The sequence below is a fragment of the Plecotus auritus genome (assembly GCF_963455305.1).
Source record: "Plecotus auritus genome assembly, chromosome: 4".
Taxonomy (NCBI): Eukaryota; Metazoa; Chordata; class Mammalia; order Chiroptera; family Vespertilionidae; genus Plecotus; species Plecotus auritus.
This window is the reverse complement of record NC_137775.1, coordinates 186,483,458-186,499,731: the sequence shown is the minus strand read 5'-3', so window position 1 is coordinate 186,499,731 and position 16,274 is coordinate 186,483,458. Positions and strand designations below refer to the sequence as shown.

The 16,274-nt window shown below is 45.4% G+C and overlaps 1 protein-coding gene across 9 annotated transcripts in view; it reads left to right on the top strand.

The window, feature by feature from the left end:
- HERPUD2 (HERPUD family member 2) overlaps positions 1-16,274 on the top strand; it is a 98,492-nt gene that overhangs the window by 69,881 nt on the left and 12,337 nt on the right. The window contains exons 1-2 of one of the 9 annotated variants that reach the window (XM_080665706.1): positions 7,907-8,275; positions 8,477-8,878. The exons of the other annotated variants lie outside the window; for them this stretch is intronic. Coding sequence (XP_080521832.1) covers positions 8,732-8,878 — 147 coding nt within the window. The 5' untranslated portion in view covers positions 7,907-8,275; positions 8,477-8,731. Of the gene's footprint in view, positions 1-7,906; positions 8,276-8,476; positions 8,879-16,274 lie in introns of those variants that run through there. 9 annotated transcript variants of the gene reach the window in all.

The following is a 16,274-nucleotide window of genomic DNA, read 5'->3' as shown; positions in this document are numbered from 1 at the left end:
AGAGGAGGCTCAGAGTGACGTAGTTTCCGGATTGTCAGTGTCATCTGGGTCTAAGCCAGCCGTGGGCAAACTACGGCCCGTGGGCCGGATCCGGCTGTTCTATCTGGTTCTCTTGCTCTCCCCTCCGCTCCTTTACTTTGAATTTATATTAGTTCACACAAACACTCCATCCATGCTTTTGTTCCGGCCCTCCGGTCCAGTTTAAGAACCCATTGTGGCCCTCGAGTCAAAAAGTTTGCCCACCCCTGGCAATGTCCCCATTCCAATGATCAGGATCCTAGTCTTTCTCGTGTAATACCCTGTCACGAAAATGTGATGGGTCTGTGAATTCAATTATTGCTGTCATTCAGCAACCCTTAAGTTAAAATGTCGTGCTTGATTTTCAGCGATATTACTGCTGTGCCGAGATCGAAATGGTTCCTGATAGCTGTCAGGGAAGCATTCTGGTCTCTGACTGTGACTTGAGCTGAGCGTTGAAAGACATGAGCTCGTCATTTCCTTCCTACGAGGGCTAAGGTGCTCTCAGAAGAATCGATCTCCTACCCCTGTCCTTATAGACACCTTAACTGCCACGATGGTTCAGTGCGGGCCACCGCTTGGGCAATCCCTGGCTTCAGCAGGCTCATCATCACTGTCAACTACAGATGAGAGTTTGATGAACTGCCTCATTTCCCACTGGGGAGGAGCGTGGCCAAAGGGCATGGCCACAGCAATCCTCAAAGTCCCTGTGTATCTGTCTCCTAGGATCACTGCTGATGCAATTCTGTGTCAGTCAGGGGCCAGTTAGGAGGCAGAAACGATATTCTGAATATGGAAGGCTAAATACAAAGATTCTTACTTATAACAGGGAGTTGGAAAGATAGGGAGATGGCAGGTAAGGAGCAGAGAGAATGCTGAGGAATGTAAGAAAATCAGATAGAGGGACCAGCTACTGCCCGAGGGCTGAGATAAACCATCCTTAAAGAGGTCTGGTGACTGTGACTCATCTCACATCAGACAAGTTCGCTGAGGGTGCAGAGCTGCTAAGGGGGGTGAAGGAAAGCTGTTCATGGAGGGTGCTGTACTGATGGTCCTTCACTGGGGTGCCACTGGAGGGGCTGTGGGAGAAGCTGCTCATGGAAGGGGCTGCGCACTGCTGGCCACTGGGCGTGGCCGGAAGCGGCCACAGCAGCAGCCACAGGCTGGGAGAGCTGCCTAAGAGGATACTCAGGCCAGGGATCTCTCCCTCCTTGGGGTCCCTCCTCTGCCCTCCACTGTCAGAGCTTATTTCACCACAACTCGAAAAGGAGAACTATTTAAAGAATTTATCCCTATTATCATAAAGCAGGCAGTGAACTGTTTGGGGACCCTTTAGGCAATAATGTAATAATCAGCTCAATAAATCTATGTCCTTTAACTGGGAAAACCTTACAGGGAAGACTGGATTTTACTGGGGCTCTGGGAGTTGTTACGAATGGCCCCGTGAGGAGCTGATAAAAGCCATGGCCTCTCCCTCTGGATAACTGCACACGTGTGCATACATACAGTCTCATAGACAGTCCAGAGTAGCTATCTGAACCCAGATTGAGAACCCCTGGTTAGGCCAATGACTGTTCCCCATGTTCAAATCAGTGACTTATTTATTTGCACTTAGAGTAGCACATTTAATATCCCAAACTCAACTCAACTATGTTTGCTTTCAGCAACAAAGATAAACATTGGAGAAACACAGCCAATAGTGCTAGCTAGTTCTGTTTTGGGGGGAGGAACTTGGTGAAATTTATCTGGAAGAGAGAGGCTGGATACCAGAGGAAAGGCAAGCGTTGTGAAACAATTGCAAGACCACCACTGGGATTTGGACTTGGGCAGTTGCCTGCAGACAGAACGGGGTATCTATCCTAACCTGCTATGCGTTGGGAAGGCATGTTATGGCAGCTGGCCTGCAACACGACACGGATGGTCCTTACCTCCTGGTGTTCATGCTCATGTCTTCTCTCCTCCCACGCCGACTCAGAGCTGGTGTTTGTGACCAAGAGCACCATGCAGGTGACAGGGTGATTTCTGAGACTAAGTCATGAATGCCATTTCTGCTTTTGCCTTGGTCCAGTGGGTCTCTTTCTGGGGGAATCCAGCCACCATGTTGTGAGAAACTCAAGCAGTGCTGTGGAGAGATCCACAGGGAGAGGCGCTGAGACTTCGCACCAAGAACCAGCTGCCTTGCCAGCCTTGTGGTGAGCCACCGTGCCACCTTGGAAGTAGATCCTCCAGTCCCACTGGGGCCTTCAGATAACTGAATGCCATCTGCAATCTTGACTGCAGTGTCACAAGACACTGAACCAGAACCATCAGCTAAGCTGCTCCCAATGTCATGAGCCACAGTTTTGGGGTAATTTGTTTTGCAGCAATAGACAACTAATGTATACATTTAGGTCAAAATTCTCTAAAGGGTGGAAAATATAAGGGATTGGGCGCTTCTCACCCCCCCGACCCGCCCCGGTCTCTCTGGTCAACTGAAGGAGAAGTCAGTGTAGCTATTTAGCTACATTTTTTCTCAACTATTATCGTAAATAAGTCACTCAGTAGAATCATCAGAGAAATAACAGACTTCTGTGTTGGCCAAATGGTCACTCTAAGTCAGGGGTGGGGAACCCTTTTTCTGCCAAGGGCCATTTGGATATTTATAACATAATTCGCGGGCCATACAAATGTATCAACTTAAAAATTAGCCTGCCAAATTTGGTCAAACGTTTAGTTAACTCACCCCTAATGCCTTGGCAGGGCCAGAACAAATGATTTCATGGGCTTTATGCGGCCAAGGGCCAGACATTCCCCACCCCTACCTAAGTACTGACTGGACATGTATTTTCTGAAAAGCAGGAAATCCAACTTGCTAAACCAACTTATGAAGATTTCTATTGATGCAGAAATTTATAGAAATAACAGATGTGTCCTTATGAAGATTGTTCTAAAGTCACTGTGTGTCTAAATGCTCATTACGGCTGCCATAACTGATGAAGGATATACTAACGAGTGTGTGCCCAGGTGAGTGAGTATTCTGAAGGAGCCGGAAACTAAGCTGGAGGACGGTTGAAGGATCTGGGGCTCTTTAGTTTGGAGAAGAAGATGAGAGAGAGAGGAGTGAGAGAGAGATATTTAACAGGTACACATTTGAAGGGCTGGCATGTGGAATAAGAGTTATATTTTGGGTTGGTCAAGAGGAGAAAAGTGGCTTAATGAGAAATTATAGGAATGAAGTTTCTACTTCACTTAGAACCATAGCTGTTGAAAACTAGGCCATCTCCTCTCCTTGGAGGGGTTTAATCCGAAACTGGCCGATTGCCCTTCAGAGATGTGGTAAGAGTGATCCCGGCAGTACTTGGGAAACTGATCTAGGGGACCTCGGAGATGTTGTGCCTGAAAACCTTTCCCTCCTAAATGTGTCTTCTTACGCATGAACATCTCTAAATGAGGAAGTTCAGGGTAGTGGGAAGTGTGTGCCCTACAGAGGAGTCAGAACTCTATTTGAAAGTTACTAGCTATGGGACTGTGGGCAGGACATTTTAGCATTTCCAAGCTTCACTGTCCTTACTACCTTGGAGGGTTGTTCTGAGATTTCATTCAATGACACATCACTCAAATCACTCACTTTTGATGCATATGTGGATTTCTTTCTTCCATTTTCAATGGTATGGTTCATAATCAAACATCTGGGACCCATTAAGATTTTGAGAGTGCAATGTTGAAATGAGCTAATTTCTCCTAGGCTTTAACTGTAGGATTTCATTTGTTTTTCAAATAACAAACTTGATTAATATTTGATTAGATGCTTTGTGGCACAGCATCTTTTTTTTTTTTTAAAAAAGGGAAAAGACAAGTTCGTTGTGTGTAGAAATAGAAGGAATCAGAAGCCAGATGGCCAACATCATCTTTGAAATTTGCAACTGCAAGATCATCACTTGACTAAAGTCTTTCCTCCCAAGAGTTTATAAAAAAAAAAAAAAATCACACTAAAAACAAAACAAAAACCAAAACATCACAAACTAGATTATCCAACATCAATAAAGTATTTTACTTTCCTGAGAGGTATTCCAAATTTCAGCAACAAACAAACCCCAGTAACAAAGACTTTATTTTCTATAAAATAGTAAAAGAAACTGGAATCTAGCAGACTGAGTCGGTATAGGCTTTTCTAGCTGCCCTTCCCACCCCAAAGATTAAAATAATTGGAACTAAATAAACACCTCACAAATACTGGAGTCATTTTATTATTTACAAATAATTTTTAAATCTTTTTTGTTGCTGTTGTTAACAAAGAAAGCTACTGTAATGGCAGATCAACCCAAATTCTTGAACTAGCCACTAAGATGACGTGTACTGAATTAGTTAATAGTCTTAAAGTAGATTTAGTCTTAATGATCACCAATTCTTTGTTATCTATTAGCATTGTACTCTTAAGCATTCTCACTACAGGCTGTCCTTAAGTAACAAATGGAAGCTGAGCTATGCAATCCTTCTTTCACATTTCCTTTTCTTTTTCTTTCTTTTTTTAAAAAATATATTTTATTGATTTTTTACAGAGAGGAAGGGAGAGGGATAGAGAGTCAGAAACATCGATGAGAGAGAAACATCGATCAGCTGCCTCCTGCACACCCCCTGCTGGGGATGTGCCTGTAACCAAGGTACATGCCCTTGATAGGAATCGAACCTGGGACCTTTCAGTTCGCAGGCCGATGATCTATCCACTGAGCCAAACCGGTTAGGGCTCTTTTTCTTTTTTAATATTTTTTTTATTGATTTCAGAGAGGAAGGGAGAGGGAGAGAGATAGAAACATCAATGATGAGAGAGAATCATTGATTGGCTGCCTCCTGCACGCCCCCCACTGGGGATAAGAGCCCTCAACCCGGCATGTACCCTGACCAGGAATTGAATGGTGACTTCTTGTTTCATGGGTCAATGCTCAACCACTGAGCCACGCAGGCCAGGCTACACTTCCTTTTCTTATCTGTGACACATACAGTGACTCAGTGGTCGGCAAACTCCTTAGTCAACAGAGCCAAATATCAACAGTACGATTGAAATTTCTTCTGAGAGCCAAATTTTTTAAACTTAAACTTCTTCTAATGCCACTTCTTCAAAATAGACTCGCCCAGGCCGTGGTATTTTGTGGAAGAGCCACACTCAAGGGGCCAAAGAGCCACATGTGGCTCGCGAGCCGCAGTTTGCCGACCACTGCAGTGACTGAACTAGGCAGTCCAAGGCCCACAGCAGCCTCTGAGTCTCTGCTGAATTGCATCCCCTCAATGCTATCTATTTTTCCTACTGGAAGTTCCACGTTAAACACTGTCAGTATTCTGGGGACCACTTTCATACATGGTTCTATACATATACACATAATTTAACAAAAATGGGATATTCACGTACAGTTTTTATTGTGACCAAGTTCAACTGCATCAAAAGCATTTTTAGATACTTAATTCAGATGGCTATAAAGTAAAAAAAATCATTTTTCAGACCCTATATATATCATTTAAAAAAAATATATTTTATTGATTTTTTACAGAGAGGGATAGAGAGGGATAGAGAGTTAGAAACATTGATGGGAGAGAAACATCAATCAGCTGCCTCTTGCACACCTCCTGCTGGGGATGTGCCGGCAACCAAGGTACATGCCCTTGACCGGAATGGAACCTGGGACCTTTCAGTCCACAGGCCGACGCTCTATCCACTGAACCAAACCGGTCAGGGCTATATATCATTTTTATATCCATATACTTCATTCTCTTGAATGTTCATCACACTTTAAAATATTTTTGTCTATGCTAGTGAACCTTTGATGGGCTCTGCTTTAAATAGTGCTCATCAGCCCTGGCTAGAGCATTGGCCCGTGCACGGAAGGGTCTTGGGTTCAATTCCCAGTCAAGTACACGTACCTGTGTGCGGGAGGCAATCAATTGATGTGTCTCTTCACATCGATGTTTCTCTCTACCTAAAAACAATGGGAAAACATCCTCTGGTGAGAATTAACAGCAAAAAGAGAACAGTGCTTATCGTAGTGAAGTGTACATTCTGTTTTAATATTTTTATTAATGTATATTCTCATTAATAATGTATATTTCACAGTGCCAAGTGAGAGGACCCCATTACTCTAAAGCAGGGGTCCTCAAACTTTTTAAACAGGGGGCCAGTTCACTGTCCCTCAGACCGTTGGAGGGCCGGACTATAGTTTAGAAAAAAAACTATGAACAAATTCCTATGTGCACTGCGGGCCCGGGATGAGTCAGCTGCTAAGCAGGACAGGCAGCGGCACCCGGCGGGCCAGATAAATGTCCTTGGCAGGCTGCATGTGGCCCGCGGGCCATACATAGTTTGAGGACGCCTGCTCTAAAGGGTTCCTGGAAGTCTGAGTCACAAGCATAAGTGACAAGATCTGCAGGTTTGGGTGGTTGTGGAGACTTCCTGGCTTAAATAGTAATTAGACAAAAAAAAAAAAAAAAAAAAAAAAGCCATAAAGGTGACAGTTTGGGGCTTATTTGGTGGCACGATGGTGTCATAAAGGATCCGGCGTCTTTTAATAGTTCTGGTATTGGTTGCCTTGTGGCTACCTATGGCTGCTGCACCTCCACTCCAGGAAGAGAGAGACGGGTGTCGGGCAAGGATGAGCCCCATCTGCACATGTCCATCCTTCAGAAGCCCCAGCAGCAGCTTCAACTTTCATCTTATTGGCCAAATTGTGATAAATGGCTGCCCTTAATACATGGGAGTCTAAAACAGGATTTTTCAGCTAGAAAAAAAAGGTTCCATTAGATGACTAGATACTAGTCAGAAAAAGACCAGAAGACTTCTACTCCAGAGAACCTCAGCAAGCTGTCCTTATCCCATGACAAGAAAGAAAGAGGACTTCCTCTTATTTCAGAGGAGCATTGAAAGGGTGTGGGTGACAGGGTAGGTGTCCTACCACCCAGAACCAGGTAAAGGAGGAGAGGTGTGAGGGATCCAGGCTGCTGCATGAGCTGCTGAGAGGGAAAGCTTGCCCTTGGTCACTAACACCGTGGTGGATAACCTTCACCAACCCTCCAGAAACTGAGAGGAAAGAGACCAGCTCCCCAGAGTCCCCTACAGCATCTGCTTGCATCCTCCTGGAAGGGAATCCTGAAGCTGTGAAAATGCGCACCTAACTAACTTACTGTACTGACTCCCAAACTCGTGCAGAAAATGGAGAGTAAGTCAGCTTTGGGCACTGCACTCAACCTTTGCGTTCCCATGTTTAAGCCCTAAAACAGAAAAATAACACTGTGCGGAACACACAGTAGGTGCTCAGGACACACGTGTCAACTTTTGTGAAGACCAAGAGGAAAGAATGGAAATGAACATGTGTTTGGGAGATTGCCACTCGCTAGAACTCTACAAGATGGTTTCCATACATCGCTCAAGGACTCATCAGCACGCAGTCAGGTAGGTATCACCGGCTCCATTCAGAAGTAAACTGAGGCTCAGAAAGGTTAACCAGAGTCACACTTGGAGGGTGACTTCAGGGTTATCTGAAAGCCGCTGCGCCTTATGCAATGTACTCCACGGTCTCTCCGCCAAAGCTGCGGGAACCTGGCTTTGCAGACAGTCGACACTCGACATTTTGATTTAACATCAGACTTCTCCAGAGACAACGCTTAGGATGGAGGAACCCGTCCCAAATCTTCGGGGTGTGGTCCAAACAGGACATGCTAACGCCCGCTAAGCTAGTGGTGAGCCCTGCGTGAGGCCGGGGCTCGGGACCCAATGCGTGGTGAGGCCCGGGGGTCTCCACGCGCCCCGGCGGCTCAGGGTGGCCAGGAACCGCGCCCTGGCTGTCCTGGGGGAACCCGGCGCGGGTGGTCGGCGGGTCCGGCGGGCGGGGCGTCGGTAGAGCCGCGCGTGACGCACTTCCGGCCTGCGGCTTCCGGCTTAAAGGGCCCGAACCTGGCTCCCAACAACAACAAAACGGGTGCGCGGGCGGCGGCGCCTCGGCTCCAGTCCCCGCCCTCCTGCCACCTGCCGCCGCCCGGCCGCACCTGGCCCTCGCCGGCCGCCCAGCTCGTCCCCCGCTCCCGCCCTGTCCCGCGGAGCCGCGGACCCCGGCCGCGCCCTTCGGCCAACTCCTCCCGCTGCGCCCGCGCCGCCTCGCGAGACCCGCTGGCCGCGGCAGCGCAGAGCAGCAGGAAGGGAGCGGTCGCGGCGGAGGACGCCCGGCCCGACTGTGCGGCCGGCGGCCCTGCCCGGGCGCGGAGGGCGGCGGTGGCGGGCCCGGCGACCGTCTCTCAGGTATCTCTGCCCGGCCGGCCGCCCTGAGCCCGGCCTTTCTCCAGCCCGCGAGGCGGGGCCGTCGCGTAGGGGCCTTGTTGCGTTTCAGCTCTGGGGTCGTGGCGGGGACGGGGCGGCGACTCGGGTCGTAGCGGCCCCACCCCTCCCTCCCTCCTTCCCTCCTCACAGCTTTCTTCCTCTCTCCCCCCGCCCCCTCCGCAGTCCGGAGTCCGGCGGAGCCTAGCGGAGCCCGGACCTGGCGGGGAACGCTGCACCCGCGGCCGGGCCCCCAGACCCCGCCGCCGCCACCGCCCATCCTCCTTGGTCCCGGCAATGGCCTTTGTATCGCCCGGTGCACTTGTGACTGACTTGGACACGGAATATTAAGACCCACTAGCCGCCGTCCCCATCCCGGCCGCACCGGCTCCCTTGGGCTCTCAACTGCTGCTCCTCTGGACTCTTCGGCGTTGGGGCACCATGGAGCAGAGTGGGATGGAGATTCCTGTGACCCTCATCATTAAAGCACCGAATCAGAAATACAGGGACCAGACTATTAGCTGCTTCTTGAACTGGACCGTGGGGAAACTAAAAACGCATCTCTCTAACGTGTACCCTAGCAAACCAGTAAGTGTCTAACAGCTGGGCGCAGCTGCCCGGCCGCAGCCTCTCGTGCCCGGGGCTCACCTCCTTCCTCTTCCCGCCCCCCCCCCCCCCCCAAACCCCCTTGAATCAGGCTGGTAGACCGGGAAGTCCTTTGCGTTCCGAAGTTGTGTGCGTCTCTTGAGTGTCCGAGCCATCATTCCTATCTTCCTTATGAGGTTCAGTTAATTAGTAAGAGTTTACACGAAATATCAAGGGACATACGGATTGCAGGCAGGCATAAAAAAAAGACCATTTTCCTTGGACTAAAAGTCATCAACCTAATATGGGATGACAGATGCATTCTTAAAAAAAAAAAAGATAAAGAAGCACTACAATTCATATTAAAGCTGCTATTGCTTATTAGACTAAAATTCCTCTTTACTTTCAACACTGGCCCAGAAAGTTGCTCACCATTGTTGAAAAGCAAATGTTCTTTTTCTTGGAAATAAGTATGTACCCCTATAAAAATGACATGTTCGAGATTAGTACATATCTTCTAAGAAGCAAAGAAGTATGAGTTTTAGACTCACATTCCTCTGCCCCTCCCTTCCTCATTTTTCTTCTGTACCAGGTCACAGACATTTCACTAATTTAGAAGAGAACAGCCCTTCCACCCCCTCCACCATTTGGTGCATCTTTTTATTCCTTTCATATGGCCACTTGTAAATCTGTGGCAGTATTTTCCATTCTGAATCATATCTGGATATTGCAAAGATAATAAATAAAATATGGACTACAGCTCCATCTGTCCCCAAAGGTAGGTTTGAAAGGACATGGTTGGTAATTAAGAAGTCTTGATAAGTAAAGAAGGCATGTGATCTATATTCAGATGTTGATGAATTAGGACTGTTTTGGTGTTACAGTATTAAGTTTAGTTAGTTTAGATTTCTGAAATAATTACAGAAATCCTGCGGTTATTGCAAGAATGGGAGGTTTAGAAAAACAGTTCTCAGTTGGCATTAGCTGTGTTTGTCAGCACCTTGTGATACAAATATTTTTAGTACAGGAAATAAAAACCCAGAGGTAGTGAAGGACTTGGAACACACTGGCTGGAACTCTCATTTATTCAAATCTTTTTGTATGAAAGTTAAAGTTTACACAGGAATAACAATTTGTTTTAAAAATTTACGCTTTACAAAAGATTTCCTATTGTATGTGATTCGTTTTTGCACAATTTTGAAGTGGAAAATAGCTTTTCAGAACAGTCAATTTAAAGTCATAGACTTCCATAGTACTGCCCATAACATAATCTGAATACCGTTCCTAAGTAATGCATGTCCCAGTACATACTCTCAAGTATGTACTTAAGTGAAGTTCTTTATATTATATGATTAAACCAAGTCAAAAGGAACTTGGTTTGTTCTCTGATAGACCAAGAGTTCTTACTTTGCTAAAACTTTCTCTTTTGTAAAGACTCGAAGTGAGGAATGTGAAGCGGGTCTGCCTTACCTGCACCCCTCCCAGCACTCATCTGTGCAGGCTGTCGGGGCTCACCTGGGTCAGTCGGCTGCTGGAGACAGAGCAGTTACAAACTTCTTCACACCCCGCCCTCCTTATCTGCCTGCTGCCTGGACACACTGGGGACTCTTGCAGGCTGTACACATAATATGCAACCTAGTAATTGCCTGACTACCTAATTTTGTGGCAAACCCGACATTTTTCCTCCTCCGGCAAGTTTTCTCCACCTGGATTGCATTCTCTGAAGGTTATTTCTAGGTTAAGAGAGTGGGTGGGCCTTGGGGCAGGTCCTATGTGTTTATTCTCATAGAACTTCACTGAAAACTTTATGGTGGTTGGATTTGACAGGCTTACAGTTATCACATGAGAATTTGAAGTTTCACCGTTGGTAAACAGACCAACTGTTTAATAATACCCCAAAGCCATAGGTAGTCCTCAGTCTAGGCCAGTGGTTCTCAACCTTTCTAATGCCGCCACCCTTCAATACAGTTCCTCATGTTGTGGTGACCCCCGACCATAAAATTATTTTCGTTGCTCCTTCATAACTTTAATTACATTACGATTCATAAAAGTAGCAAAATGACAGTTATGAAGTAGCAACGAAAATAATTTTATGGTCGGGGGTCACCACAACATGAGGAACTGTATTAAAGGGTCGTGGCATTAGAAAGGTTGAGAACCTCTGGTCTGGGAAGTGGACTCCCAAAAGTTTTCTTTGTCAGGCTGTTAGAGAACATTTTGCAACATAAGCGATGTTACATGACAACTTAATACATTACACAGGAAGTTTAGGACCACCCACAGTGATTACTTAACATGAGTTCTTTGTGCAAGTGTCTCAAGTTCACTGTTGGTGTTTAACAGAGGCCATTTTTATGGCTGGTTCTGTGCACATCTGCCTGCCGGGGTGGGTGGACTTGGAAGCAGAGTGGGCTTCCAGTGCCTTGTAGAAGCACTTGTCCCCCAGTAAGAGGTAGAAAAGGTGACGGCTCTGGTCAGCACTGCTCTTTGCTGGGTGTGATGGTTTACCGGCAGGTGGAAGGCCTTGGTCCCTGGGGGCGGGGCCTATAGGAAAATAAATGGAAGCTGATGGAGGGATAAGAATGGATACCTGAAGTTGTTCCTCTTAGGATCTCTACAGAGATAGGTCATGTGTCTACATGCTATTAATGGGATTCAGCAACTGTATAAAATCTTAAAATTCTAGTTTTAATAACAAATATTGACTTGACTTAATCATAGGTAATCTCCACATGGATATTTTAAATTCAATAAACACAATAGATAAACTACCCCACCCAAGCACACTTTCTGGGGCTTCATTTATTTACTTTAATTTGGATTTTATTGATATGGCATTTGAATGTCTGTATGCCAAGCATGAAGGGGATGTTAAGAGTCCCTTGCTCTTATGAAGCTGAGGTCTAGTGGGGGGATACAGAGATGAAAGAAAATAACTAATATTGTGGAAATGGTGTTACAGAAAGGGATGTACTGAGTGTGGCAGAAGCACAGGGGAAGGGAATGTATAGCTGTTTTAAGAAGAGGTTCGGCCAAAACCGGTTTGGCTCAGTGGATAGAGCGTCGGCCTGTGGACTGAAGGGTCCCAGGTTTGATTCCGGTCAAGGGCATGTAACTTGGTTGCAGGCACATCCCCAGTAGGAGGTGTGCAAGAGGCAGCTGATTGATGTTTCTCTCTCATCGATGTTTCTAACTCTCTATCCCTCTTCCTTCCTCTCTGTAAAAAATCAAATAAAATATATTAAAAAAAAAAAAAAAGAAAGAAAAGAGGTTCGCTCACAGGGACATTTTTCTTAGGGTTGATAACAGTTTTAAGCATACAAGATGAGAGCTTTATAAAAGCCTATTCTCTCAGAGCTCCTGTTTCACAACTTCTAAGTACTTTATACACTTTATCACTTGGTGTGATAGTACTATGTAAAAAAGATTACGGGTCCATAATGGGCTACACAGGGGAAGGTGTTTTCCTGGTAGGAAGTAAGGCAGTTGCCATATTTATGCACAAGTTTACAACGTCATTATTAAAAACCTCAGATGTGGAATTGAGCTCTTTGGAGTTTTGCTTAACTTTGAATGGTATTGATTATTGGTTTAGAACTGGGAAGTGTACCAACTCATGTTGATAGTATATGTAGATAATATTCTAATCAGACATTTGTCATCGCTTCAGGACTTTAGATTTTGAGATCCTGAAATTTTGGTATTTGCTACTAAGGGGTGAAGCTGCCTGTGCAGAAGGCCCCTTTCACTTGGGTCGTTTCAGACTTTTATGTAGCTCACACTTAACTTAGAGATGTAAATATCAAAATGGTTAAACGTCATGTTATCCAGTAGAAGTCCATTAGGCACCTTTCTCGTTATCTCTCATTTTTTTCCTCTTCTCATACATACGTCATTACCGAGATGGACCCGACTCACAGTGAGTTCAGGTTGGAATGCAAACCTTCCGGGAGCTCGTATGCCTGGCTTTGCATTTGTCAGTGTGGAGGCCAAATGCCTGTTGAACGTGTCCCTCCATGCAGGGTAGGTGTCCTGTGTCTTGGTGCTTCTGTGAAAGCAGTCAGTTTCCTTATCTAGGCCTTCCAGCTCTCCTGCTCAGCTAGGGAGGTTTGTGCTGGTTTTCAAGTTGTTCCTCCACTCTGAGGTTCTGTTAGAAATAAAGCAAACAGGAATAGAACCAGCTGTGTAAGTTCTGTTTCAGAACCAAATTGCCTGTAATTGAGATGGACATCTGACTTTCATTATCAGTGAAAATAGCTTGTGTAATATAATTTGAGGTTATGTCTCTTAATTTTGTAATTCCCCATTATCTTATTTAGGCAGGTCATTTAAAAATATTATCTGCTTAACCACCTCCGAACTGATTTAAAGGGGCTGTAATCCATACATGTTAAAAAAATTTTTTTAAGACAATTATAAAATTTTAGTACATACATTTAAAAGGCTTTCATGTCACATAATATAGTTCAAATTTTTAAAACTTTATTAAATTGAGTGTGAAGGCTGATGAAAAGTTAAAAGTTTTGAATGAATGTGGGTTAAAATTTGTTTTATGTAATTCTTTTGTAGCCTTTTCCTAATGTCTTTTTGGGAAAATAACGGTACAAGTTTGTTTAATCATGCATCAGTACTTTTAAAAATAGGATTTTTCCAGAACTTCAGTTTATGTTTCTCTCCTTTCCATAATAAATGCATACTAATTTTTAAAAGGTTTTATTAAAAAAAAAAGATTTTTTAAAATTGATTTTTAGAGAGAGAGGAAGGGAGGGGGGGAAGAGAGAAACATCAGTGTGAGAGCAGAACAGTGATTGGCTGCCTCCTGCAAGTCCCTACTGGGGATCAAGCCCAAAACCTGGGCATGTACCCTGCCTGGATTCAAACTGCAACGTTTTGGTGCAGGGGACAATGCCCAACCAAGTGAGCCACACCGGCCAGGGCAATAAATACTCATTTGATGGTCTCAAATGCTTTTATTTAACTATTATGGTTGTGTAACTAAATAATAGTTAACTATTTAACTATGTTAACTGCCATTTACTAAGTGGTTACCATGTGTACCAGACATTCTGCTGAGCACTTTATCTGTTTTATCACATTTATTCCTTAGAGATACCTTATGATGTTAAGTTTTATTATTAGCTCTTTTTTTTTTTTTTTTTTGCCCAAGTTCATAGAATTCTATGTAGTAGAATTTGAATTTTAGGGACTTGGCCATCTCAGTTGTATGCTTGCAAATTAAAAGAACTATAAAAAGAGGTCTATGTATTTAGCTGGTCATTTAACGGCTGCAGATGAATGGGTTGCATAACCTTAATATTGTTCTAATGCATCTCAACTTAGTGTGCGGTTACTTCTGCTGATTTTGATAAATGATGGGGAAGATAGGGGGATATACTCTCAAGACCTCGAAGCACATTGCTTTGCCCTGTCTGCCCACATCCCTGCTTGTTCGTGTGAACCACAGCAGGCACGTACTCTGGCAGTCCCTGTTATCTGTACCTGACTTGTGCATGGCCTGTGAGTGGAAACAGCTACGCAGGGAATGTCCCTGTGGAGTTCTGGAGGAAATTCTTCTGTAAGCTCTGTGAGCGGGTGTTGCTTACAGTTGTTGCAAGGAGATAAGGTTTGGAGACAGTTTGGGTAAACTGTGCTTTCATTTATAGTGTTTGTGAGTTTCCTGGGGCTTTAGGTGGGCTGAATCTGGTGGGAGTGGGAGATATGTTCAGGACAGATCCGCAGAACTCACTTCCCACAGAAATGATGTTTTGTGCACGTCCCGGGAACCAGCTCTTCAAAGCTGTTTGGCACTGTGACAGCTGTATGCAAGTACTGAAATGTTAACAGTGACTACTTTCAGAGGACTCGGTCATTGTTCTTTGAACTAACATATAGGTTGTAGATTGCTTTTACTGAGCTATTTGATTATTTTGAAGTTGGATATACTAAGGATATGCTTTTTTAAAGCCATGCATAATTATGAGAGACTCATTTAGTTCTTCACATGAAAAATTAAAACTTTTGAGACCAACTAGGTGACTTCTAGAAATATAAAGTGTTGCTGGCTTTGTAAAACTCAACTCCCAGACTCGTGAATATTTAATATGCATTAGGGATGCATATAGTATCTTATCTGTTTTTGGTATCTGATTAAATGTTGAAAAGTCAGACACTTTAGGTAATAATAGTAATTCTTTTAGAAAGAGAAAAATCGTTCCCCAAAGGATTAAGTTTGCACTTTTTACTAGCCGGTGAGCTTTCCTCGCCTTGTTTTTTCAGCAGTGTCTGTTTAGTGGGTGGCAGAGTTTTGGGGTCAGCTGGTTAAGCAGCTGTGTATTCGGAGTGGTGTAGTTCTCTCTCTGCCTACTCGGACCACCATCAGCTTGGTAATTTAGATGGCCATGCAAGAGCTGGGAAAGAATATGCAGGTAGGGTGTCAGAGTCAGGAAGGAGCTTAGCATATTGGAGAGCTAAGTGAATGCTAGTTTGGCTAGTGAGTGAGGAGGAAAGAAGACCATCAGAGGAGGTCGGAGAGAGACAGAAACCAGATCTGCTGGGACTGTCTGGCCATGGTAAGGAATTAGCTTTAAATCCAGTGTGGTGGGAATCCAGCCGAGTGACAGGGTTGATTTACACTTTTAAAAGATGTTTCTAACTGTACTTCTCTCCTTTTCTCTCATATTCATCCCAATTAAGTTTGCCCACCAAGCTGCTTTTATGAAGACCACTAGGGATCTCCATGTTGCAGGATACTCTGAGGGAGTACAGAAATAAATAGAATAGCATGAAAGAAGGACACTGTGGGTAATAACAGAAGCCTGGAACTACTCAAATATCCATTAGTATATGGGAGCACCCTAATATATAAAGAGCCAGGGCCCATAACGTCCAAAACGACCGAACGGATGACCGAACGCCAGGCTGCGCACGCAGCAGGCTCGGGTGGGCGGGGACTGGCGAGCTGGCTCAACTGCTGACCTCTCAGTCCCTCCTGGGTCGCGGGCGCCGCGGTGACCCAGCAGTGACTGCCGCCACCAAGGCGGGTGCGATGCAGTTGGTCAGGGGGTCCCGCCATTGCCCTACGATTGCCCCGCAGAGGGAGGCCCAGGCCACCGCCAGGGGGCTCTGGGGTCGCCCCAAAGAGGGAGGCCCAGGATACCCGGCCGGCAGCGGTGGTTGGGGCCTCCCTCTGTGGGGCTCCCGAACTGCGAGAGAGCGCAGGCCGAGCTGAAGGACCCCCTGCCCCCCGAGTGCACGAATTTCATGCAACGGGCCTCTAGTTTCTATATAATGGAGCATTATGGACTGTCAGGAAGAATGGGGAAGACGTCCTCATACTGCTGAGGCATAATCTCCAGGTTATATTAAGTGGGAGGACAAGGCACAAAATATTAGGTAGAGT